We start from the raw sequence: 26,748 nt of genomic DNA on the forward strand, positions 1-26,748 counted from the left end.
CTTAGTTACAAAACTTGAAATAGTTTCCTGAAACATTCAGGGGAACATTACATATATTCCACTTAGATTCTAATGGGTTTTTGGTAACCTTTATTAATTTTCATGAAAATTTTCTCAGCTCTGCTTTCAAAGGAATAGCATTCAAAATTCAAGGCTTGGTGTTTAGTTGACTCACTTGTACTTATTTCAACACACATGAGTTTACTAATAGAAATGTTGTTTTAATCACTTTAAATGTAAATTAATTAAATACTCCAATTAAAAGATGTAGGGTAACTGAATAAATAAGACCCATATATATGCTGTCTACAGGAGACCCACTGAAGATCGAAAGACACACACAAACAGCAAGTAAAAGATGAAAAAAGATTATTTCATGCAAATGAAAATTTAAAAAATGAGGTAACAGTTCTTATATCAGACAAAATAGACTTTAAAACAAAAGCTATAATAAAAGACAAAGAGGGAAATTATATAACGATAAAGGGATCAATCCAATAAAACTGTATAACCTTTGTAAACACTTATGCACCCAACATAGGAGGACATTAGTATATAAAACACATATTGATGGACATAAAGGAATAGATCAACAATAATAATTATAGTAGTAAACTTTAATACCCCATTGACATCAGTGTATAAATCTTCCAGACAAAATATTGACAAGGAAACAGTGGCCTTAAATGATGCATTTGACCAGATAGATTTAATTGATACTTTCAGAGTATTCCACCACAAAACAGCAGAATATACATTCTTTTCAAGTGCACATGGAACATTTTCTAGCATAGACCACATGTTAGGACACAAAACGAGTTGCAATAAATGTATGAAGATTTAAATTATATCAAGCATCTTCTCTAACCACAATAGTATGAAACTAGAACTAATTACAAGAAGAAAACAAAAGTACACAAACACACGAAGGCTAAAAACATGCTACCAAACAGTGAATGGGTTATTAGGAAGATTTCAAGGAAGAAATCAAAAGCTAACTTCAGACAAATGAAATAAAAAATAAGGTCCTCAAGGCCTGACCTGTGGTGGTGCAGTGGATAAAGCGTCGACCTGGAAATGCTGAGGTCGCCGGTTCAAAACCCTGGGCTTGCCTGGTCAAGGCACATATGGGAGTTGATGCTTCCAGCTCCTCCCCCTTCTCTCTCTCTGTCTCTCTCTGTTTCTGTCTCTCTCTCTGTCTCTCCCTCTCCTCTCTAAAATGAATAAATAAAAAATAAAAAAAAAATAAGGTCCTCAAATCTATGGGACACAATAAAAGTAGTCCTAAGAGGGTAATTCATAGCATTACAGACCTATCTCAAGAAACAAAAAAAATTGCAAATAAGTAATCCAACCTTACACCAAAAGGAACTAGAAAAAGAACAACAAACAAAGCCCAGAATAAGTAGAAGGAAGAAAATAATGAAGATCACAGTGGAAGTAAATGAAATAGAATCCAAAACATAATACAACAGATCAATAAAACCAGGAGCTGGTTCTTTGGAAAGATAAACAAAATTGATAAACGTTTAACCAGGCTCATCAAGAAAAAAAGAGAGAGGGTCTAAATAAAATTAGAAATGAAATAGAACTAACAACTGACACCACAAAAATATAAAGGATTATAAGAAAGTACTACAACAAATTATGTGCCAAAAATATAGACAACCTGAAAGAAATGGACAAATTCCTAGAAACATAACAATCTTCAAGGACTGAATCAAGAAGAAAGAAAATCTGAAGAGACCATTTACAACCAACAAAATCAGAGCAGTAATGATAATAATAAAAACTCCCTACAAATGAAGTCCTGGACTGGATGCTTCACAGGAGAATTTTACCAAACATTCAAAAAAGAACTAACACCTACCCTTCTCAAGCTATTCCAAAAAATTCAAAAAGAGGAAGATTCCCAAGCTCATTTTAATAGGCCATTATTATCCTTATTCCAAAACCAGATAAAGGCACTACAAAGAAAGAAAATGATAGGCCAATACCACTGATGAACATAGATGCTAAAATGCTCAACAAAATGTTAGCAAACTGGATTCAGCAATACATTAAAAAGGTCATATACATCATGGTCAAGTGGGATTTATTTCAGGGATGCAAGGTTGGAACAACACCCAGAAATCAATAAACGTGATACATCACATAAACAAAATGAAGGATAAAAATCACATGACCATATCAATAGATGCAGAATAAGCATTTCCTAAAATCCAGCATCCATTTCTGATAAAAATTCTCAGCAAAGTGGGAATTGAGGAAACATACTTCAACATGATAAAGACCATAAATGACAAGCCCACAGCCAACATCATACTCAATGGGCAAAAACTAAAAGCATTTCCCTTGAAATCAGAAACAAGACAGGGATTTCCACTTTAACCACTCTTATTCAACATAATACTGGAAGTCCTGGTCAGAGCAATCAGACAAGAAGAAGAAAGAAAACGTATCCAAAATGGAAAGGAAGAAGTAAAATTGCCATTACTTGCAGATGACATGATACTATATATAGAAAACCCTAACGATTCCAGCAAAATACCTAGGAATAAATTTATCCAAGGAGGTAAAAGACCTCTACTTGGAAAATTATAAGATACTAAAAAAGAAATTTAGGGAGAGACAAATAAATGGAAGAATATACTGTGTTCATGGACAGAAAAGTGTTAACATCATTAATATATCCATACTACCCAAAGTGATCTACAGATCCAGTGCAATTCCTGTTAAAATAGCAATGGCATATCTCACTGAACTAGAACAAATAATCCAATAATTTATATGGAACCACAAAAGACCCCAAATAGCCATAGCAATTTTGAGAAAACAAAACAAAACAAAGTTGAAGGTATCACAATACCTGATATCAAACTATACTCCAAAACCACAGTGATCAAAACAGCATGGTAGGCATAAGAACAGGCATATAAATCAGTGGAATAGAATACAGAGTATAGAAATAAATCCATGCCTTTATGGTCAATATTTGACAAAGGGGCAAGAACATATAATGGGCTAAAGACAGTCCCTTCAGTAAGGGGTATATCTATAAATGATATATCAGATAAGGGGTTAATTTGCAACATATATAAAAATCTTATACAACTCAACACCAAGAAGACAAACAACCCAATTTAAAAATGGGCAAAGGATGTGAATAGACACTTCTCCAAAGAGAACATACAGATGACCTAGGCATATGAAAAAATGCTCAATTTCACTAATCATCAGAGAGATGCAAATTAAAACCACAATGAGATTCACTTCACACCTGTCAGAATGACTATCATCAAAAAACAAACAAGAAGGGCTGGTGAAGGTGTGGAGAAAAGGGACCGCCCTTGCAGTGCTGGTGGGATTGCAGACTGGTGCAGCCACTGTGGAAAACAGTATGGAGTTACCTCAAAATCATTGCCTTTTGACCCAGCAATCTCACTTTTGGGAATACATCCAAAGGAACCTGAAACACTAATTCCAAAAGAATATACGCACCCCATATGTTCATGGCAGCATTACTTAAAATAGCCAAGATCCAGAAACAGCCCAAACACCCATCAGTACATGAGTGGATTAAAAAGCTGTGTTATATTTACACAGTAGAATACTGTTGGAATCCATGGGAGTCCGAAAGACCAGAGTAACAGGCTTTATTGAAAGAAAGAAAGGAACCCTGCCGGGCACTTTTCCTGGGGGAGAAGAGCACCAGTTACAGACTAGGGGCGAGTTATGTAGTGTTTGGGAGAGCCTGAGGGGATACTGAGGCAAAAGTCCTGGTATGTCCGGAATGTTCCTCCTTGGGGGGCTTCGAGCATGTGGGTGTTGAATCAATAGTTCTGGTATATCCGGAGCCCCTCCTTGGGGCAGCTTCTCAGCTTTTTTGGAATTCCTCTGTCTCAGGGTCATTAGTCCAGTAAGGGTGAGGTCTGACAGATAAGCGGAACATCAAGAGGGCAGTTTGGAATTCACGTATCTATCAGTTCTCAACTCTGTGGTTACATATAAAAGAAAGGCAGTTATTAATTTTATAATATATGGTGAGGGGTGATGAGGAGAAAGAGGAGAAAAAATTGGAAAATTATTGCTTCTTCTGGAGAGAACTCAAGAAGGGAATCTTGCCAAGCCAAGTCCCTCATCCAGTTAAGGAGGTCATCAATTTCCATGCTGTAAGGTCTGAACCAGGCGATGTCTCCGAAAACCTGAGTGAGGAAGTAAAAAAATTTTGCGAGGTAATAATTGTTAGTTGCTTGCTGCGAGTGCCGAGTGGACAGAGTGACATGGCGATGCATGGTCTCCTGGATGAGCCTCATAAGATGTGCTGGTCTGGTTCCTCTCAAATGAGAGGACATGTGGAGATTTTAAGATACAGGAAACCTGTTGGTGTAAGTTTTTTTATAAGGATTGAATATGTGTGGTAAAGAGGAAGAGGGTTTGGAGAACATTCAGGAGGGAACTTCTCGGGCTGAGGGGTAGCTTCTTCCTGCTGTCATCCCTACCTATTTGATATTTCCCTCATGAAGTTCTCCTTGGGGTACTGGGGAATAGGAGTGTAGGAGCATTTGATTGTAGGTAATCCTAGAGATTTCTCTCATCCCGGCCTGTAGGAACTTAATAAAGAAAGAGGCAGGTATTTGGAGATTAGCAATGCAGAGATAAGGAGGGTTGTATAAGGGGTGTGTGTGTGAAAGTTCTTCCATGGTAAAGTTAAGAGATAATTTTTCCTGGCAGACCTGGAGAGAGCAGTTAGCTTGAGTTAAAAGAAATGTTTCATGTCTGTTTGTAGGCTCCAAGAAGACCCAGCAATCTTGTCCCCTTACTATGTGAAGGGAAAAAGACTGAGAAGCGTTAAGAGGTGAATGCTATTTATTCTCCTAGTTCTTCAGGAATATGGGAGAGCTTTAGGGTTAGGGGACCTGTAGAGGTTGAAAGATAGAATTTAGGAGGTTTGCTGATACAGGGTTTCAGATTTTTCTGTTTCATGAGGGCAGGTTTCAGGGTTGATGTGTAGGGTTAGGTAGATTTTTCCAGTTGTCTGATTGGCAAAGTTCTGCATGCAGTTCTGTAAGAAACTAGTAAACAAATGTAAGAGGCAGGGTTTAAAAGTTAGAAAAGTAAATAGGAGAGTGAGTGGACTAATGAAAGGCAATAGTAAGACGCCCAGTTTGTGTGAAACCACTGATTCCATGTTTACGAATTCACTGGGCTTCAGAGAGAGAAAGAGAGAGTGAGTAAATAGGAATAAGATAGGGCAGTGTGGCTAGTCCCCTTGTCCCTAGATCTACTTTTGTAGAGATTTCTAAAGCAATAAGAAGAGAAATTACCTGTATAGCTCGTTTGGTCCTTACATTGATGGATAGTGTATTAGGAACTGGAAGAGGCTCATAGGGTGGGATTAGGTTGATATTTAGGGTGAGATAGATTAGGGTACAGGTTTTTGTCTAATTAGTATGGAGACGTAGATAGGTGTTGGTCCCACACGAGTAGAAAGTTCCTGATTTGGTGAGGCAGGCTGAGAGGTGAATAGAGAATAGAAGGACAAGGGGTCGGTTTTGTTTCTCTGTCTTTGAGCTCCAAATGGTCAGGGTGGAGGAAAGAGTCGTCCTAATAAGTGGGGAGGGTAGAGGATTATTAGTTAGGGTGACTGATTAAACATTCTTTGAAAACCAGTTTTCTGACTGTACAAGTTCTTTTTTCTCGGCACAAATCTCCTACAACCTGCACAAACCTTCTACAACTTACATAAACCTTCAACTTTCATGCACTTTCTTATCCAGAAATAACTGGCCTTCATAACAACTTGCTTTTCCTTTTTCTTTCAAAAGTATTTCCATACCTTATACCTTCTATTACCAAAACCATACAATTCCTTTCTAGTCAGAACTCTTGATTTAAAAATCTTTAACCCCCAGTGACAATTAAGTTGACTTTCTTTTTATCCTAGTTTCCCTTTTCCCAAAGCCTGACTAAAAGAGTCCTTAGTTTTTTCATATATTTACCATATGTAGACCAATCAGCTTCAGGTTTGTGATTGGAGTAAGGCATTCCGTTTTTCTATTTTAGCAGCAGTGGGAGTTGTCAAGATCATGGTGTGTGGACCTGTCCATGTGAAAGTCAGTCCTTGGGTGATGTAATGCTGGAAGTGCCTCTTGGACAGTCTTTGAATAATTTGCTGAGTAACCTATAAAACCTGCAAGTACTTAGGGAAAGGGTGTTACATTTCTACACTTTGCAGTTAGAGTTTAAGTCCTAGTGACTACTGCTTCTAGCTGGAATTACCAGCAGGTCCCAGCCTATAATAGGCATGGGGCATTGAGATAAGAGGAACAAAGGAGATACTAAACATTAAATAAAGCAATAAAATCAGACTGTCAATACCCACAGTAGAGATCTTTGAGGGATAAATAAAACTTAAATATTCAAGCAAGGCATAGTAGATGGCCCTTGTGTTTACAAGAAATGAGATTAGCTTATCTGCTACTTGGAAGAAATACCTTAGGCTCGTGAACAATGTCCTTGGGCCTTCAGTGGCAATTCCCAGCACGCTGGGCAAGGTCAGGTCACAGGTAGCTGGAGCAGGGCTAGAAGAGACTGAACCCTCCCTCCATGGAGCAAGGGGGCAGCTTACCTTCTCATGTCCCTCTTTCCACAGCACAGGTGTGTCACCGGTGGGGCCGGGAAGCCTGGCAGGCTTCAGTTCAATGACCTTTCTTTCCACTCTGGAGCAGGGCCCTGATAGAATCCTATGAAGCCCTTTAGTGCGCTGGAGCCTTTAAGAGCATATGCCAAAAGCTGGTATTTCCTGACCTCTTTTGGGCCTTATTTGTCTTTTCTGTTACTTCCTTGGCCATTATAGACCTTAAAAGCCATGCTCAGAAGATCTCACTGAGGGGCTTGACTAAGAGAGCAAAATTGGGAATTCAGTGTCTAAAGAAGCCTAATTAGACTGAGGAAAGAAAAGATTTGATCTGTTGTGGTAGGTGGTTGGAGACTTGGAGGGTCTGAGTTTGATCTAGGGTGAGACTTCAGGTGGTGGGGATTAAAGTAATGCCTATATAGACTAGGGACTGAGAATAAAGTTGAGCCTTAGCAGAGAAGACATGATATTCCTTCAAAGTGAGGAAGTTAAGAAGAGTGGTGGTGAGTCTCCTTGAGGCAGGCAGGGAGGGGCTGCAGAGGAGTAGGTTATCTACATATTGTAAGAGAGTACTAGTTTTGAGATTGCGTGCTGCTAAATCCTGAGCTAGTGCCTGCTGAAACAGGTGTGGGCTGTTTTTGATCCCCTGGGGTAAGACAATCCAGGTAAATTGCTGGGCTGCATTAGTGTCTGGGTAAAGGCAAACAGAAAGTAAGAGTCAGGTCAGGATGTACAGGGGTCTCAAACTCGCGGCCCGCCTAATGGCTGTGATCTTGCTCTGCGGCCCACATGCTGAGTTGAGTTTGAGACCCCTGATGTAGAGGAATGGTAAAAGAAGGCATTTTTGAGGTCTGAAGTGAGTGGTGTTTGAGGGAATGTGTGAGAGTAATTTATTATAGAGATTAGGGACTACTGGATGGAGAGAAATTACTGCCTCATTGATTAGATATAAGGCTTGTATGAGGTGATAAGCTCCTGAAGGTTTTCGAACAGGAAAGATGGGGGTATTGCAGGGAGATTCCATGGGGATGAGTAAACCTGGTTTATGAGGTGGGTAATTACTGGTTTAAGGCCTTAGAAACAGACACAGTTACACATTAAACAAAGACTTCACATATTATGAATTAAGAAATTTAAATGAGCGTGCTTTAGTTGTTTCAATTCAAATTATACTAGAGATATTTTCTGACAAACAGACAAGACAGATTACTTACATAGCTTAATATAATTCTGCTTTTTAAGTTTTTCGAGATGGCAGGGAGTTGCCAGCATAGAGGAGGAAGAGAGAAAGCAGGTAGATGGACGTGTGAGCAGCTGGATGGAAAGAAGGAGGGTCAGAATCTGCAGGAGGAGGAGGAGGAGGTTAAAGTATTGGTGTGGCGCCACATGGTCAGAGGAGTCAAAAGGATTTAGAGCTCTGAGGAGAGAGGAGAGGGCAAGGAGGAAAGAGGCACAGTCACAGTTTGTAAGGAAGGAGGAGGGGTCGGAGAGGAGACAGAACTGCAGTTTGTAAGGAGGGAAGAGAGGTCAGAGATGAGACAGGCACCGCAGCCAGAGCCACAGCTTCTGAGGAGGGGGGAGGGGACGAAGAACACAGTGGAGAAGGGAGAGGCCCCTGGCCAGCAGGGGAGGAGAAAGAGAGACTGGTGAAATGAGAAAACAGGATTCAGTGAAGGGAAGAGGCTTTCTGGAGGGAAGAGACTCCAGCAAAAAAGATTTGCTGAGAGACTAGAGAGGGGTCCCGAGAGAGGGGTGCCCCGGGGGTCAGGCAGGAGGAGAGAGTTTGGGAGTCTGCGGAGAAGGAAAGATGAGGAGCAGAGGTTTTAGGTGAGGTTTCTTTGGCCAAAAACGGCCTGCGTGTGTAGAACAGAAAGTACAGAAATTAAGGACAGGAGAGAAGGGGGAAGAAAGCCTGCACGTAAGGAATTTCTGATGCCCGCCCCGTCCGGTGGCAGAAATTGTCAAGATGTCTTAGGATATTGTAATTGAATGTCCCGTTTTCAGGCCAATGGGAGTCATTGTCTAGTTTGTACTGAGGCCATGCCGTGTTACAGAAGAAGATTAATTTCTTTGGTTTGAGGTCTTGTAATGCCAGTAGCCAAGGCCAGGGCAACTATCACAGCCGCCCGGCCCATGCAGGTTCGCATTGGATTCGGACAGTCGGTAAAGAAACAACGGAGCCAAGAACTGATGGGCCTTCATCTTTAATCCTAGCTTGCACCCGGCGGGCAAGTAAAAACACACACTGGGCTCCAAAACCCAATCACATTCAGTGCTCACAAAGCTACTGACTTATCCGAGTTTCCTAGAATCAAAGGTTTCTAGCTCACCAGCCTTATTCTCCTCAGTTCCCCATCTCCTTCCTTATCCCAGATACAAACTCTACACAAACTGGCATCTCACTCCACACTCCACCATCTTGGCTGCTTCTCCTGGCCTACTCCACGTGGCCTCCTTCTGCTCTCTGCTCTGCTCTCTCCTCTAATCATCCCAGGAACCAAGAGCGCAAGCTCCGTCCCCATTTATAGTGTAGAAATCCAAACTCTTAATCCAATATACAAAATAGGGAAGTTTCTAATACAAAGTCACTTCTCTGAGGCATGATTGGATTGTACCACCCCACATCAAAAAGGGTGGGAAAGGCTTAATCCCAAAACCAAGCCCCAGGCTACAATGATCCCCAACACACATTAATATCACCTGGGCGATGGCCTTACGTGGGCAGTGTCATCTTTAACAAAGTGAGCATAATACATTTTATCCGCCCAACAGGTCTGAGAGACCGAATTTGGTGAGGATTTTTACGAGACATCCTAGAGGTGTCTGGTCGGAAGGCTTAGACCCTGAAGAGCCCATAGTAGAGACAGGTGAGCAAGAGGGGGCGTCCCCGCCTTTTGTCACTGTCTCAAGAGGAGAGAATCTCCATGTGGGGGAGTCGTCCCTGATAGAGGTCGTCACCTCCGAGGACGAGAAGTCCGAGAGAGTGGAGAGGTTTGGCTAGGCACCTAGTCTTCCGTGCAGTCCACTGAGACTGAAAGTCAAACCCCTCAAAACGTGAGGCGTATCAGAGAAAACCATCCGACCAGAAAGGGGTATTTTTTTTTTTTTCATTTTTCTGAAGCTGGAAACAGGGAGAGATAGTCAGACAGACTCCCGCATGCGCCCGACCGGGATCCACCTGGCACGCCCACCATGGGGCGACGCTCTGCCCACCAGGGGGCGATGCTCTGCCCATCCTGGGCGTCGCCATGTTGCGACCAGAGCCACTCTAGCGCCTGGGGCAGAGGCCACAGAGCCATCCCCAGCGCCCGGGCCATCTTTGCTCCAATGGAGCCTTGGCTGCGGGAGGGGAAGAGAGAGACAGAGAGGGAAAGCGTGGCGGAGGGGTGGAGAAGCAAATGGGCGCTTCTCCTGTGTGCCCTGGCCGGGAATCGAACCCGGGTCCTCCGCACGCTAGGCCGACGCTCTACTGCTGAGCCAACCGGCCAGGGCCAGAAAGGGGTATTTTTAGAGAGAAATTTAGAGGCCAACCGGGGAAGGGGAAGGGAGAAACTCCTTACCTTCTGGTCCAGCAGGGGTTCAGGACAGGGTTAGACTGCCGGCCAATCAACCCACACTTACACGTCCAAACAGAATCAGGGAGTAAGCCCGGGACGAGCTGCCGCTGCCCATTGCTTCCCTGGTTGTAAGTTTGAACGGCAAAGAGGGATCCTCCAGGCAGTTAGTACCCTGTCCCGGGTTTCAGCACCAAATGTTGGAATCCATGGGAGTCCGAAAGACCATGGTAACAGGCTTTATTGAAAGAAAGAAAGGAACCCTGCCGGGCACTTTTCCTGGGGGAGAAGAGCACCAGTTACAGACTAGGGGTGAGTTATGTAGTGTTTGGGAGAGCCTGAGGGGATACTGAGGCAAAAGTCCTGGTATGTCCGGAATGTTCCTCCTTGGGGGGCTTCGAGCATGTGGGTGTTGAATCAATAGTCCTGGTATATCCGGAGCCCCTCCTTGGGGCAGCTTCTCAGCTTTTTTGGAATTCCTCTGTCTCAGGGTCATTAGTCCAGTAAGGGTGAGGTCTGACAGATAAGCGGAACATCAAGAGGGAAGTTTGGAATTCATGTATCTATCAAATACTACACTGCTGTAAAAAAATAAGAAAAATTTACCTTTTGTGACAGCATGGATAGACCTGGGCATTATTATGCTAAGTGAAATAAACCGATCAAGAAAGACAGATACCATGATCTCACTTATATATGAAGTCCAGTGAAAAAAATACACTGATGAGCAAAATAGAAACAAGAGGCACGGACACATGGAACAGACTGACAGCTGTCAGAGGGGAGGAGAGTTGGGGCTGGATGAAAGAAGGTGAAGGGAGTAAGAAAAAAAATCCATATATAGCACACAGACACAGAGTGATAGCCAGAGGAAAGGGGACTGGGGGCGAGGCAGAGGTGGGCAAAGGTGCAAAAATGGGGACAGAAAGAGACTTTGCTTGAGGTGGAGGGTAGACGATGCAGTATACAGATGATGTTTTATTGAATTGTACACTTGAAACCTATATAGTTTGTGAAACCTATGTCACCCCAATAAATTTAATTAAAAAATAAAAGAAACTTATTTAGAGGCAATTAAAATCAGAAAAAAATTTTTTTCATAAAAGGTGGTCATTTTTTTTTGTATGTATCTGTCCAATTTCCCCAATACTATTTACTGAATAGACTGTCTTTATGCCATTGTATGTTCTTTCCTCCTGTCAAATATTAATTGATCAAATAGGCCTGGGTTTATTTCTAGGCTCTCTATTATGTACCATTGATCTATGTGTCTTTTTTTTTATGCCAGCGCCTTTTCTTTCTTTTTTGTATGATTGCTGTGGCTAGAACTTCCAGTATTATGTTGAATAAGAGTGGTGAAAGTGGAAATCCCTGTCTTGTTTCTGATTTCAAGGGAAATGCTTTTAGTTTTTGCCCATTGAGTATGATGTTGGCTGTGGGCTTGTCATTTATGGCCTTTATCATGTTGAGGTATGTTTCCTCAATTCCCACTTTGCTGAGAATTTTTATCAGAAATGGATGCTGGATTTTAGGAAATGCTTATTCTGCATCTATTGATATGATCATGTGATTTTTATCCTTCATTTTGTTTATGTGATGTATCACGTTTATTGATTTCTGAGTGTTGTTCCAACCTTGCATCCCTGAAATAAATCCCACTTGACCATGATGTATATGACCTTTTTAATGTATTGCTGGATCCAGTTTGCCAATATTTTGTTGAGTTGCATCTATGTTCATCAGTGGTATTGGCCTATCATTTTCTTTCTTTGTAGTGCCTTTATCTGGTTTTGGAATAAAGATAATGCTGGCTTAATAAAAGGAGCTTGGAAGTCTTTATCCTCTTGAATTTTTTTGAATAGTCTGGTGTAAAGCCAGCAGGCACGGCCAGGGCCAGCATCAGAGCTGCCCGGCCCATGCAGGTTCGCATTGGATTCGAACAGTCGGTAAAGAAACAATGGAGCCAAAAACTGATAGGCCATTTTCTTTAATTCTAGCTTGCACCCGGCAGGCAAGTAAAAATACACACTGGGCTCCAAAACCCACTCACATTCAGCGCTCACAAAGCCACTGACTTATCCGAGTTTTCTAGAATCAAAGGTTTCTAGCTCACCAGCCTTATTCTCCTCAGTTCCCCATCTCCTTCCTTATCCCAGATACAAACTCTACACAAACTGGCATCTCACTCAGCACTCCGCCATCTTGGCTGCTTCTATTGGCCACATGGCCTCTTTCCGCTCTCTGCTCTGCTCTCTCCTCTAATGATAATCTCAGGAGCCAAGAGCGCAAGCTCCCGCTCCGTCCCCATTTTATATTGTAGCTTCACAACCTCTAATCCAATATACAAAATAGGGAAGTCTCTAATACAAAGTCACTTCTCTGAGGCATGATTGGATTGTACCACCCCACATCAAAAAGGGTGGGAAAAGCTTAATCCCCAAACCAAGCCCCAGGCTACAATGATTCTCAACACACATTAATATCACCTGGGCGATGGCCTCTTTAACAAAGTGAGCATAATATATTTTATCTGCCCAACATCTGGGAACGATAAATGTTAGTTTTTCTTTGAATGTTTTATTCACCTTTGAAACCATTCAGTCCAGGACTTTTGTTTGCTGGTATTTTTTTTATTCTGCTTCAATTTCATTAGTTGTAATTGGTCTATTCAGATTTTCTGATTCTTCCTGATTCAGTTTTGGAAGATTGTATGTTTCTAGGAATTTATCCATTTCACTCAGGTTGTACATTTTGTTGGTATATAGTTTTTCATAATATTTTTTTACAACCCTTTTTATTTCAGTGGTATCAATTGTTACTTCTTTTATTTAATTTCTGATTTTATTTATTTGAGTCTGCTCTCCTTTTTCCTTGGTGAGTCTGGTTAACAGCTCATCGATCTTGTTTATCTTTTCAAAGGACATGCTCTTTGTTTTACTGATCCTTTTTATTGTTTTTTTAAGTCTTTATGTCATTTATTTCCCCTCTGATATTAGCATTTTCTTTTTTCTACTTACTCTGGGCTTTGTTTCTTTTTCTTATTCTAGGTATTTTAAGTGTAGAATTAGATTGTTCATTTGAGATTGTTCTTGCTTCTTGAGGTCAGCCTGTAATGCTATAAACTTCCCTCTCAGTGTCATGAACCAGCGCAACTCATAATTTTACAGGTCTTGAGTGGGAACAGTGGAGGATTAGAAAATAAATACAGAAAGAAAAAGGATGGGATTGGGAGGCCTCATTGCAAAGGTGATGGCTTGCAAGAGTGAACCTAACCCCCAAAACATTTTATTTAATAGTGCAGAGAGCAAAGCCATTTGCAAAACAAATAGAGCTCTGATACAAAGTCAAATTTCTGAGGCAAACCAAGAATTTTCCAAAGTGCAGAAAATCTCCCACCATGCTTAACATTTTAACATCACAAAACAAAAGATAAAAAGAAAACTGCCTCCAGTCTCTTTGAGGGACATGGGGGATGGGATGAGTACAAACCATCAGCATCACAGCTAACTTGGAGCTGTGGGGAAGGGCATGTAAATTGCCTTTACGGACTTAATCAAACAATCAGAGGCTGTGGAGAATTTACGCCTTAAACTGCAAGGATCTTTGTCAGTTTATAGGCTCCCACAGCCTCTAGCAACCTAATCAAGCAAGTGAGGTGGGGGGATGGGTAGCAAGGATCTTATCAGTTTACTGCCAGTCCCCCACACCTGTCCCCCCAAAATCTAAACTGTCTCTTGCAGTTTATTCCCCACATCTCAGGACTGCATTTACTATGTCCCATAGATTTTGGGTTGTATGTTACTTTTCATTTGTTTCCAGGTAACTTTTGATTTCTTTCTTGATCTCACTAATAAACCATTCATTTTTTAAGAACGTGTTATTTAGCCTCCATGTGTTTGAATGTTTTTCAGCGTTTTTTTGTAATATTATATATAGTTTCATACCATTGTGATCAGAGAAGATACTTATAATTTCAATCTTCTTGAATTTATGAAGACTTATTTTGTGTCCTAACATGTGGTCTATCTTTGAGAATGCTCCATGTGCACTTGAGAAGACATGTATTCTGCTGCTTTGGGATGAAATGTTCTGTAAATATCAATTAAATCTATTTGATGCAGTGTTTAAAGTCATTGTTGCTTTCTTGATTCTTTGTCTGGAAGATCTATTTATTAGTGTCAGTGGAGTGTTAAAATCCTCTACTATGACTGTACTACTGTTGATCTTTCCCTTAATGCCCACCAATATTTTTTTATATACAGTGTGTCCGTAAAGTCATGGTGCACTTTTGACCGGTCACAGGAAAGCAACAAAAGATGATAGAAATGTGAAATCTGCACCAAATAAAAGGAAAACTCTCCCAGTTTCATACCTATTCAGTGCAGTTCCATGTGGGCTCATGCACAGATTTTTTAGGGCTCCTTAGGTGGCTATCCCGTATAGCCTCTACAGACTCGTCACTGACTGATGGCCTACCAGAACGGGGTTTCTCCACCAAACTGCTGGTTTCCTTCAACTGCTTATCCCACCGAGTAATGTTATTCCTATGTGGTGGCGCTTTGTTATAAACGCGCCAATATTCACATTGCACTTTGGTCACGGATTCAAATTTAGCAAGCCACAGAACAGACTGAACTTGCTCTCTGTACTGTCCACATCTTGACTGGCATGGCCGTGGGCTGCTCCACTGTATACACGGTGTTACATCATCATCTGCACATGCGCACATGCTGCTGCATCATCCTACAGAAACTGGGAGGGTTTTTCTTTTATTTGGTGCAGATTTCACATTTCTATCATCTTTTGTTGCTTTCCTGTGACTGGTCAAAAGCGTACCATGACTTTACGGACACACTGTATATTTAGGTGCTTCTGTGTTGGATGCATAAATGTTATATTCTCTTACGGGATTATTCCCTTTAGTATAATGTAGTGACTTTCTTTGTCTCTTGCTATGACCTTTGTTTTGAAATCTTTTTTGTCTAAGTATTGCTACTCAAGCTTTTTGTTTCCGTTTGCATGGAATAGTTTTTTTCATCCCTTCACCTTCAGTTTGTGTGTAGCTTTGGTTCTGAGGTGGTTCTCTTTTAGACAGCATTTATACAGGTCTTGTTTTCTTATCTATGCGCTTCCCTATGTCTTTTGTTTGGAGCATTTAAACTGTTTACATTTAAGATTATTATTGATAGGTACTTATTTATTGCCATTTTATTCTTTATTTATTTTATTTTAGAGAGAGAGACAGGGACAGACAAGGACAGGCAAATAGGAAGGGAGAGAGATGAGAAGCATCAGTTCATTGTTGTGTCCTTTTTAGTTGTTCATTGATTGCTTTCTCATAGGTGCCTTGACCAGGGGCCTACAGCTGACTCAAGCCAGTGACCTTGGGTTGAAGCCAGTGACCTTTGGGCTTAAGCCAGTGACCATGGGGTCATATCTATGATTCCACTCAAGCCGGCAACCCTGTGCTCAACCTGGTGAGCCCACACTCAAGCTGGTGACCTCGGGGTTTCAAACTTGGGTCTTCAGCATCCCAGTTCGATGTATCCACTGCACCACCACCTGGTCAGGCACCATTTTATTCTTTGTACTTACGTTCTTTTCTCTTTCTATATTTTTTCTTCTTAAAACAGGTCTTTTAACATTTCTTGGCAATACTAGTTTAGTGGTGATTAAATCCTTTAGTGGTTCTTTTGTGTGTGTGTGTCTGGGAAGGTCTTTATTTTGCCTTTAATTTATAATGATACCCTTGCTGGTTAAAGTAGACTTTGTTGTCAGTCCTTACTTTTTATCACTTTGAATATTTTATGCTAATCCCTTTTGTCTTGAAGTGTTTCTGTTGTGAAATTGGCTGACAGCCTCACGGGAGCTTCCTTATAGGTAACTAACTGCTTTTCTCTTGCTGCTTTTAAGGTTATCTTGGTCTTCAGCCTTTCACATTTTAACTATGATGTGTCTAGGTGTCAGCCCCCACACATCTGGGAGGTGGGAGTTCTGCCTCCTCTAAGGTATCCTGCTGGCTTCTCAGCTACCATATGTGGGTGCGGAGGCCAGCTCTTCCCACATCTCTGCCCTTCTTACCAGTCTTTATGTGGCTTCTTCTCTAAATCCTTGGTTATGATATTTCAGTTAAGCTAAACTTCAGTTGGTTATTCAGATTAATTCTCTATAATTTAGCTGTACATCCAGTTGATACCATGAGTGTAGTTGCCATCTAATCGGTAGCCATCTTGGAATCCCCTAGACCATCTTCTTATACCATATACAAGAATAAACTTAAAATGGATTAAAGACTTAAATGTAAGACTCAAAGCCATAAAACTCCTAGAAGAAAACATAGGTAGTAAAATCTCAGACATTTCTCTTAGCAATATTAAAATAAATTCATCTCCTTGGGCAAGGAAAACAAAAGAAAAAAAATCAACAAATGGGGTTATATCAAACCAAAAACTTTTGCATAGTGAAGGAAACCATCAAGAAAATGAAAAGACAACCTACTAAATGGGGTAAGATATTTTCCAATGATACATCTGATGAGGGGTTAATAACCAAAATTTATAAAGAATTTATAAAACTCAACACCAAAAAACTAACAATCCAATTAAAAAGTGGGCAGAGGACCTGAAGAGACACTTCTCCAAAAAGGACATACAGATGGCCAATAGACATATGAAAAGAAGCTCAACATCACTAATTATCAGAGAAATACAAATTAAAACCACAATGAGGAATCACACCTTCCACCTGCCAGAATGGCTATCATCAATAAATTAACAAACAACAAGTGCTAGCAAGGATGTGGAGAAAAGGGAACCTTTGTGCACTGTTGGTGTGAATGCAGATTGGTACAGCCAATATGGAAAACAGTATGATGATTCTTTGCAAAATTAAAAATAAAACTGCCTTATGACCCAGAGATTTTACTTCTGGTTATATATCTGTAGAGACTCAAAACACTAATTCGAAAGAATATATGAACCCTTATGTTCATTGCAATGTTATTTACAATAGCCAAGAACTAGAAGCAATCCAAGAGCCCATCAATAAACCAGTGTATAAGTAAGCGGTGGTACATATATACAGTGGAATATTACTCGGCCATAAAAGAATGTAATCTTACCATTCGTGACAACATGGATGAATCTAGAGGGTGTTATGCTAAGTGAAATAAGTTATAGAAATACAAATACCATATGATTTCAATTATTTGTGTAAGTAAATAATAAAATAAACAAGCAAAATAGAAAAAGGACTCATAGATACAGAGAACAGACTGATGCTTGACAGAGGAGAGGTTGGCTTGGGTGAAAAAGAGAAAGGGATTAAGTAGGAAAAACTGATAGTTACCAAATAGTCATGGTGATGTAAAGTATAGCACAGGGAATATAGTCAATAATATTGTAATAAACTATGTATGGTGCCAGGTGGGTATTAGACTTATTTGGGGTTTGCTTTGTAAAGTATATGATTGTCTAACCGCTCTGTTGTATACGTGAAACCAATACAAAATAATATTGAATGTAAATTCTAATTGAAAAATAAAATTCTACAATATGTCCTTTGAGCACATCTATCATTCCACTGAATGAAAATTTCAAACCTAGTATCTTTAGTTAATAACTTAGATAACTTGCAGTTTTAGACTTTTGAATTAGATTGGTTAAATAGGCCATTTTCTAACTCTTTCAAAATCAAGTTGTATAGTTTACCACCTCCAGGAGCTCTTTCTGGGTTAGGAGTGTGGATTAGAACTTTTCATTTTAACATCTCCGTTAAATAAACTATGTTCATTTACAAATGATTTACTCAACCCACATTTCCAATGCCTTTAATTCTCTTCAACTCTAAATTCAAGATGAAATCCATAAAGAACCTATTGTGTGGTGAGAAAACCAAGTTCTGTGATTTCTCACTGTTTTCCCAGAATTCCACCCCAATTATGGTGTGGTAGTTGGATAACTAGATATTCTCAGGCTGAAAGGTAATTTAAGAGTGATCTAATTCTGGACAAAATCAACACAAACACCAGTAGCAGGAGGCTTGTGTTCTGATCCCAAATTTGTGGTTAACTAGCTTTGCTACTTTAGGCCAGACCCTCATTTCACCTTTTCGAGTCTCAATGTCCTCAGCTATTAAATAAAGTCCTTGGTTACAGTGTATAAGATCTTTAAGTCTCCAACTCTATGCTATGCTTTGATTTTAATGAAGTCAGAAGCAAAATCTCTCAGAACTACTACTCTATCCAAAAGCCAGTCAGTGCTTAGTGATCCATGAAGTAGCTTTCTTTCCCCCCAACTTTATTGAGGTATAATTGACAAATATAATTGTTTATAAAGTGTACAATGTGATGATTTGATATACATATAAATTGTGAAATGAATACCACAATCAGTTTAACACAATCAATAAAGCAGCTTTTTAAATAAAGAAGATATGACAGTCTTTAGTTCTGTCTTCTCTAGAGTTAAAGAATAATACATCAGCATCTTCTAGTAACCCTTCACAAATTTTATCTAGTAAGTCACCATTTACCAGTCTTTTTCCATAGGAAAGTATCTCAAACTCACTCATTTACTTCCTTCATGGTTTTGGCCACATCTTTCTGCTTCATTATTTCTCATCATCTCCACATTTTTTTTATTTTTTTATTTATTATTATTATTTTTTTTGTATTTTTCTGAAGCTGGAAACGGGGAGAGACAGTCAGACAGACTCCCACATGCGCCGACCGGGATCCACCCGGCACGCTCACCAGGGGGCGACGCTCTGCCCACCAGGGGGCGATGCTCTGCCCCTCCGGGTGTCGCTCTGCCGCGACCAGAGCCACTCTAGCGCCTGGGGCAGAGGCCAAGGAGCCATCCCCAGCGCCCGGGCCATCTTTGCTCCAATGGAGCCTCGGCTGCGGGAGGGGAAGAGAGAGACAGAGAGGAAAGGGGGGGGGGTGGAGAAGCAAATGGGCGCTTCTCCTATGTGCCCTGGCCGGGAATCGAACCCGGGTCCCCCGCACGCCAGGCCGACGCTCTACCGCTGAGCCAACCGGCCAGGGCCATCCACATTTTTTTTTAATTAAAATTTATTTTGAAGAGAATTTTTACATAAACCACTGCTTGATGAGGACTACAAAATCAGTCTTTTTTGACAAAAATAGAGGTTAACTTAGAAAATAACAGAAATTCACTGAACTTTTTAAATAGGCAAGTGAAGGCATTTCTGCACGACAGAGGCACCAAGCTTCCCTTATTATGAAACATTCTTGCAGTAGCACCTATGACTTCAGCTGCCTTCCTTTTATGCACTAGCAATATTATTGGCCTCATAAGGCATTTCTGTTCAATCATCATGCACTTTAAAGGGGGGAAGATTTTCCGACAAATATGGTGGTGAGCAGTGGAATTCTACCTAAAATCACTGCCACTTCAATTGGAGAAACATGTCTCAAGGGAAAATCAGGTTTCTTTTACCTTTATTTAGTTTTAAAATGATAGCAAGCCTAAGAATCACCTGAGGCTCTGGTTAAAATACACGTTTCTGGGCCTTGCCCAGGTCTAGAGTGCAGGAGTCTGCACTGTAAAACAGCCTTCCAGATGACTGCAATGCAGGTTCTTTTCAGACCCTAGCTTTGAGAAATAAGCGACAAAGCGTTTTTATCTATTACTGTATTTACTCATTCTTCAATAACTGTTGAACACCTACACGGTACTCTGTTAGCCCCTCGTAGGAAGCAAAGGGGCAGAGAGGTGTGACAAGACTAATGTTCAATTTTCATGTCTCAAGGTGGTATATGACTGTCAAATGAAGTGTACTAGTAATTCCTCCTAGGAGCTCAGGGCAGGGACGCTGTGGGCCGCAGTGTGGGAAGGCTTTGTGGAAGCAGTTGGGAGGGCCTGCTGATTTCTTTCAGGAGGGTAGAATCAGAGGTGTTCTGGAAGTCAAATTAACGTGCAGCTGAAGTTCTAGGTGAAAGGCTAGAAGGGACCAGTAAAGTAAAAGTCAAGGGTCCACTTTATCCTGGGGCGGTCAGCTGTTATTTAAGGGATGTGAGGACAGCTTTGTTTCAGGGTGAGTAATAACCTGGTGTTGATGTTCAGGAGGCACTGGAGCTGGCAGTGTGAAAGGCACAGCAACCACTAAACTTACGATGTTCCGGCAGGAATGAAAATGAAGCTGAGTGAAGAGATTCAGAACACACTGGACATATTTGCAGTGATAGGGTGAGGAGGTTCCCCCAGAAGAATGAGAGCAGTTAGAAGGCTAATCACAGAGGGAATCCTAAAAAATTTAGCTTCACCACATCCAGTGGTAGGAAACCTATAAACAGAGGCCCTGTCCCTGTTAAGCTAACTAACCCTTTCCAGTGTATCCAGTATCTGTCTTAAAATACAAGCATCTTCTTCACAGGCTCCCTGCTGCTACCTGTTACCTAAACACTACTGATAGTACATTACCATCCTGAAACTGGGTCCAGTAGGTCCCAAATACTGCCCGCTGCTGCCCCTGGGATGAACTTGAACCTTCTCAGGAGACCCAACTACTAACACCTCTAGCCAAGTGGGTTTCAAACTTTACTGCACAGTGGAATCACCTGGGGATTAAAAAAAAAAAGAGGAAGGAAGGAAGGGAGGTAGGGAGGAAGAAAAAGAAAAGGAGCCTGACCAGGAAGTGGCGCAGTGGATAAAGAGTCAGACTGAGGACTTAGGTTCAAAACCCGGAGGTAGAGGGAGGGGGTTGGGGGAGAGGGAAAGGGGAGGGGGAGAGGGAAGGGGGAGGGGGAGGGGGAAGGGGGAGGGGGGAAGAGGACGCTGTGGGCCGCAGTGTGGGAAGGCTCAGGGCAGGGACGCTGTGGGCTGCAGTGTGGGAAGGCTTTGTGGAAGCAGTTGGGAGGGTCTGCTGATTTCTTTCAGGAGGGTAGAATCAGAGGTGTTCTGGAAGTCAAATTAACGTGCAGCTGAAGTTCTAGGTGAAAGGCTAGAAGGGACCAGTAAAGTAAAAGTCAAGGGTCCACTTTATCCTGGGGCGGAGGGGGGAGGGGGAAAGGGGAGGGGGGAAGGGGAGGGGGGAGGGGCATAAAGAAAACCAGTTAAAAGGTGACAGAAGACAATTAGACTTTGGATGATAGGAATGCAGCATAATCAAATGTCAGAATAACCTAGAGATGTTTTCTCTGAACATATGTACCCTGATTTATCAATGTCACCCCATTAAAATTATTAAAAAAATAAAATAAAAAAACAAAACCCGGAGGTCATCAGCTTGAGCACGGACTCACCAGTTTGAGCTCCAGGTTGCTGGCTTGAGTGTGGGATCATAGACATGACCCCAAGGTCACTGGCTTGAGCCAGGGGTCACTAGCTCTGCTGTAGCCTCCCAGGTCAAGGCACATATGAGAAAGCAATGGATGAACAACTAAGGAGCTGTGACGAAGAATTGATGCTTCTCATCTCTCTGCCTTCCTGTCTGTCCCTATCTGTCCCTGAGTCTCTGTCACACACACACACAAACAAAAAGAAATAAAGAAAAGTAAGGAAGGAAGGAAGGGTGGTAGGGAGGAACAAAAAAGAGAAGAGGAGGGAAGGATGGAGGAAGGAAGGAAGGAAGAAGGAAGGAAGGGAGGGAGGGAGGAAGGGAGGGAGGAAGGGAAAGGGGGAGGGAAGAAAAGAAAGGGGGAGGGGAGAAGGGAAAGAGGGAGGGAAAAGGAGGGAAAGAATGAAAGAAAGAAAAGGAAAGAAAAGAAAAAGATGGCTAGCGCCCACATCTACTGTGCAACATACTTTGATAACCTCTGGTCCAGCCACATCTACAGAGCTCTTAAAAAGCCTCAATCCTCCCTCCCGCCCTTTCTGCCCCTCCGCCAGAGGGTGCTTGTTGAGGGTTCGACCTGGCGGGCCAGGTCCCGCGCCCCGGCCCAGCGTGCCCAGCTCGGGCGGGAGGAGGCGGTGCTGGGCTCCTGAGGCCGCCCGGGCAGAATCGAAAGCGGCGGCGGGGGTGGGGAGAGGAAGGAGGGCAGCGGGGGCAGAGGGGCGCGGCAGCGAGCGCGGGGCCGGGGCCGGAGCCGCCCGGTGGCCGCGCGCGCGATGGCTCTCCGTCTGGTTGCCGACTTCGAGCTCCGGAAGGACGTGCTCCCGTGGCTGCGGGCGCAGCGGACGGCAGCCGCGGGCACGGGGCCCCGAGGCGGTGGCGCAGGTGCGGCGGCGCGGCCGGGTGGCGGGGAGCCCGCGGGGCGCGCGGGGCGGGAGTCCGGGCCCTTCTCCCCGGGGCTCCCGGCTGGGCGCAGGGGGTGGGCACAGGCCAGACCCAGGTGCTGGCGGCAGCCTGTGGCCCCTGCCAGCCTGGGAGGGTGAGTGCCGAGGGCATGAGCTTCGGTCCCGAGCCCGGGCTGTACCACCCGCGACCCCGGCCACGGGGGGAGGCAGGAGCAGCCCCGCGCACGCTCACGGCCCGGTGCCCCCCGCCCCCCTCTCGTTGCCCACAGTAACCGACCTTAGCCGAGAGGCCGGGGCACAGTGGTACCCTCAGCATCACCTCAGAGAGGACGCGGAGAGCAGCTGCCGGGCGGCCGCCCCGCCCAAGGCTGCGGGCACCGAGGGTCGTTCCCCGCGCTGCGTTCGCGCCCCAGCTGCCCGGGGGTGGGGGGTGGGGGTCAGCACCCTCGTCGGGGCTCTGACAAGATTAGAAGCTCCTGGAAATTCTTGCATTAGAATCATGGCCACCAAGAAAATTGTATGAGCGTAACAGGTGCATAGTTTGTTCCCACATATGTGAGAGGTTCTTCTGCATCTGTGCGGACAGTGTCCGTGGCTTAGAGTGTGAAGGCGGGAGGCCAGGGGTCCGCTTTCAGGCTGTGAGCAGTGAGCCGGCAGCGCGTGTTTTCCAAAGAAGCACCGCGCCCGCCAGCCGCAGCGCACCATCTGTGCGGGCCGCAGGGGATGCTCAGGGTTCCCGCCCAGTTTCCTCAGGGGTATCTTGAACATTTTGATGAGTGAAAACGGACTTCAAACCATCCTAGCATGGATCAATTAAAACTTTAAAGAAGAGGAAACTGTGATTTCCTAGTTTTTTTTTTGTTTTTTGTTTTTGTTTTTTTTTTTTTAAGAAGTGTGCTGTCAACAGTGGTGCCTCTTCAGGGCTTAAATTCAGCTTCAAAGCAGGGACACCCCTCCCCACCCCCCACCCCCGTGCACAGTAGCTCTCCACCCCAGTGCCCAGTGTGCTTGCCTCTCTTACCCTCCTGTTTTTCCTTAAACACAGATAAACTTCTGGAGGACATTTTTGGAAGGGCTCTCAAATTACCCGTATTTATAACTCCTTTCCCCTTACTCTGGTGAAAGTTTTCCGTCCCTACCTTATATTTTTACACTATTCCATGGCTTTAGCAGAATATTTGTAGGGTTCCTTGTCTTGGCCTGTTGGTTGTTAGTTACAAATGGGAAGTCATATTTTTGTAGTCATATTTTTGACTAGCGAGTTTAACGACTAGTATCATTATTAGGAAAACTTTTCATTTGGGGGGAAATTTTAAAAAGGCTCCTGAATATCTGAAGAGTTTTTGAAAATTTAATTTTTTAAAATACAGTAGGCAGCTCCAAGCTTGCTTTTCACCCCAAAGTGGTCCTCTGAACGTTCACCTTATAAGCTAAATGGCAGTTGTCTATGTTACATCCCAGGAGACAGACCACAGCAAACCCAAAGTGAATTTTATAAGTTTTATTGCAAACCTGCGCAGGGACTGCAGGCAACCCACGCAAGGGAACACTGCAGCCCCGAGATTCTAAAATGGCTCTTTTTTTGATGTATTTTTTATTTTATTTTATTTTTTATTTTATTTATTCATTTTTAGAGAGGAGAGAGAGGGAGAGAGAGAGAGGGAAGGGGGAGGAGCTGGAAGCATCAACTCCCATATGTGCCTTGACCAGGCAAGCCCAGGGTTTCGAACCAGCGACCTCAGCATTTCCAGGTCGATGCTTTATCCACTGCACCACCACAGGTCAGGCTAAAATGGCTCCTTTTTATAGGGTGGCTATCTAGGCTGAGCAAGCATTATACAGAAGCAGATGTGGCAGTTAGCTATTCGCTACAAAGGTCGCGGGCAGCATAGTAACGGGGAGCGGGGTAAAGCTCAGTGGAGAATTTCAAACATAAACTTCTGATAAGGGTCTCTGACTCATAGAATGCAGGATGTTCGCCCAACTTTGTGCTGAACTCTTTGTTCTCGGCCTCACAGGGGCCTTGTCAGCACTTCCCTGCTCCTGTTTTTCTAAGAGTTAGACTCTGGCAGCCACAGCACACTTCCTTGAACCTAACAGTCTACAAATGAGAAGTTAGATGAAGTGTGAAATGCCACAGTCTTATGTTTCAGTAATGTATGTTGTGATTAAAAATCTGTGTGTGAGCCAGTTTTTGGCTCCTGTGTCTTTCACTCTGTGAACAAATACACATTTGTGAATTGCCATTCCACTAAAACAACAGGTACCCTGTGTCCTCAGAAAGTAAACTTCCTAGAAATCCTCAAGTTAATCCCTCTTCTGCTAGAATCTGTAGCACTGGCAGGAGAATCTGGGATTCTATTTTACTTCTAGCACAGATATTACTCCACACATCTGTACAAATGATTTCCCTTTCAAGTCTCAGCTTTTCAAATGTAAATTGAATAATTATACCATCACAATGTCTCCTGTCTACAGACTTGCTATCTAAATTGGAAACATTAATATTTTTACATCAGCAAATAAAATCGAAGATTTCATAGTGGTGCTAAGTAGTAGTACTCATGAAGTAAGACACATTCCTAGCAAAATAGCCAGGGAGCTGGCTAAGTCAACCATGGAAATTCAGTCTTTTAATCAACCGGTAGTCGAGGAGGAAGGAGACCAGATTTGGTTCCTGCATCTTCTGATTCTGGGTTGAACTTTGAGAAAATGGGTTCTCCTGAAATAAGTGGGGAAAATAGTTGCTCTTCTCAGAATTAAAATTAAGATAATTATTCAAAAGAATATTTTAATACATGTAAGCTACAAATAATAACTAACAAAATAAAACCAGGCACCCACCTTAAACAAGAACAATATAAAGACTTTCTGAAGCTCTGGTGTTCCCCACCTAACTCTTTTTTCCTGTGTCCCTCATCTCCCAGAGGTAACAACCATTTAAATTTTTATATTTTAACATCTCTTTGATTTTTTTTAAAATTGATTTTAATTTGTTGTGTTTACATAGTTACAAGTGTTCCCCCCCAAATATATCTCCCTCCCTCCCCCCTCTGTGTTCTCCTTGATAACCCCTTTGCCCCCTCCCCCACCGTCTTCCCCCCTTCCCTCTATTATTTACTATCCTGCCCTCTATCTCTCTGTGTTATGTGTACAGCTGGTGCTCACCTTACGACTACGATTGGTCCGACAGAGTGGTTGTAACACGATTTGGTCGTAAGTTGAGTAGGCTATATGTACAGTACTGTGAAATGATGTTATAAAAATTTTTAAGTCATATTTTATCATAATTTTCTTTCATTATTGTTATATATCATAATTTTCTTTGTTCATTTTATGCCATTTGTATCATCTCTACACCATTTTGTTTCTTATTTTTACATTCGTCAGGTTTAAGTAAAACACTGCATTGCCAGTACAACTGGTTTAATATTTGCAAAGACAATTTCCTCTTGGTAGACATCTTGGGAGGGGTTTGATGAAAAATATCCAAGACACAAAACACAAATTGCTGTACCGAGTCTGGGATAACAGTTGAAATGGTGCACACGGAGATGGTAGTGCTGCCAGAAGTTGCTCCACACTGTTGTATACCCAGCTGGGCAATGCTTGCGCTACCAGACGCTGAGCAGTTGGGGTTAGTGATTGTGGTCGTAAAGTCAAATGGTTGTAAGTTGCATAGGTCGTAAGTCGATCAATATTTGTATATACTTTCACTACTGTCTTTCCTTTCTTTGATCCCCTCTTCTCTTCCCCTTTCCTTCTGACTTCTTTTCCTCCGGACTCTTTGACCCCTTCTCTGCCTCTCTTCTGTTCCTCAGTTCACATTGTTCATTGGATTCCTCATATGAGTGAGGTCATATGATATTTTTCTTTCTCTGCCTGGCTTATCTCACATAACATAATAGTTTCCAGGTTCATTCAGGTTGTTGCAAAGGGCAAGACTTCCTTCTTTTTCACAGCCACGTAGTATTAGTATTCTATTGTATATATGTACCACTGCTTTTTAATCCACCCGTCTACTGATGGACACTTGGGCTGTTTCCAGATCTTTGCTATTGTGAACAATGTTGCCATAAACATGGGGGTGCAGTTCTCCTTTTGAAACAGTGCTATGGTGTTCTTGGGGTATATTCCTAGAAGTGGGAGAGCTGGGTCAAAAGGCAGTTCGATTTTTAATTTTTTGAGGAATCTCCATATTTTTTTCCACAGTGGCTGCACAAGTCTGCATTCCCACCTGCAGTGCAGGAGGGTTCCCTTTTCTCCACATCCTCGCCAGCACTTGTATGTAGTTTTATTAACGAGCGCCATCCTGACAGCTGTGAGGTGGTATCTCATTGTGGTTTTAATTTGC

General features: G+C 42.6%; 1 protein-coding gene across 3 annotated transcripts in view; it reads left to right on the forward strand.

Annotated features, from left to right (window-relative positions):
• GSAP (gamma-secretase activating protein) overlaps window positions 1-26,748 on the forward strand; it is a 145,963-nt gene that overhangs the window by 22,272 nt on the left and 96,943 nt on the right. For 2 of the 3 annotated variants that reach the window (XM_066238453.1, XM_066238454.1), the window contains exon 1: window positions 22,207-22,374. The exons of the other annotated variant lie outside the window; for it this stretch is intronic. In XM_066238453.1, the coding sequence (XP_066094550.1) occupies window positions 22,266-22,374 (109 nt within the window). In that variant the 5' untranslated portion in view covers window positions 22,207-22,265. Of the gene's footprint in view, window positions 1-22,206; window positions 22,375-26,748 lie in introns of those variants that run through there. 3 annotated transcript variants of the gene reach the window in all.

Source organism: Saccopteryx bilineata, chromosome 7 (assembly GCF_036850765.1).
Source record: "Saccopteryx bilineata isolate mSacBil1 chromosome 7, mSacBil1_pri_phased_curated, whole genome shotgun sequence".
Taxonomy (NCBI): domain Eukaryota; kingdom Metazoa; phylum Chordata; class Mammalia; order Chiroptera; family Emballonuridae; genus Saccopteryx; species Saccopteryx bilineata.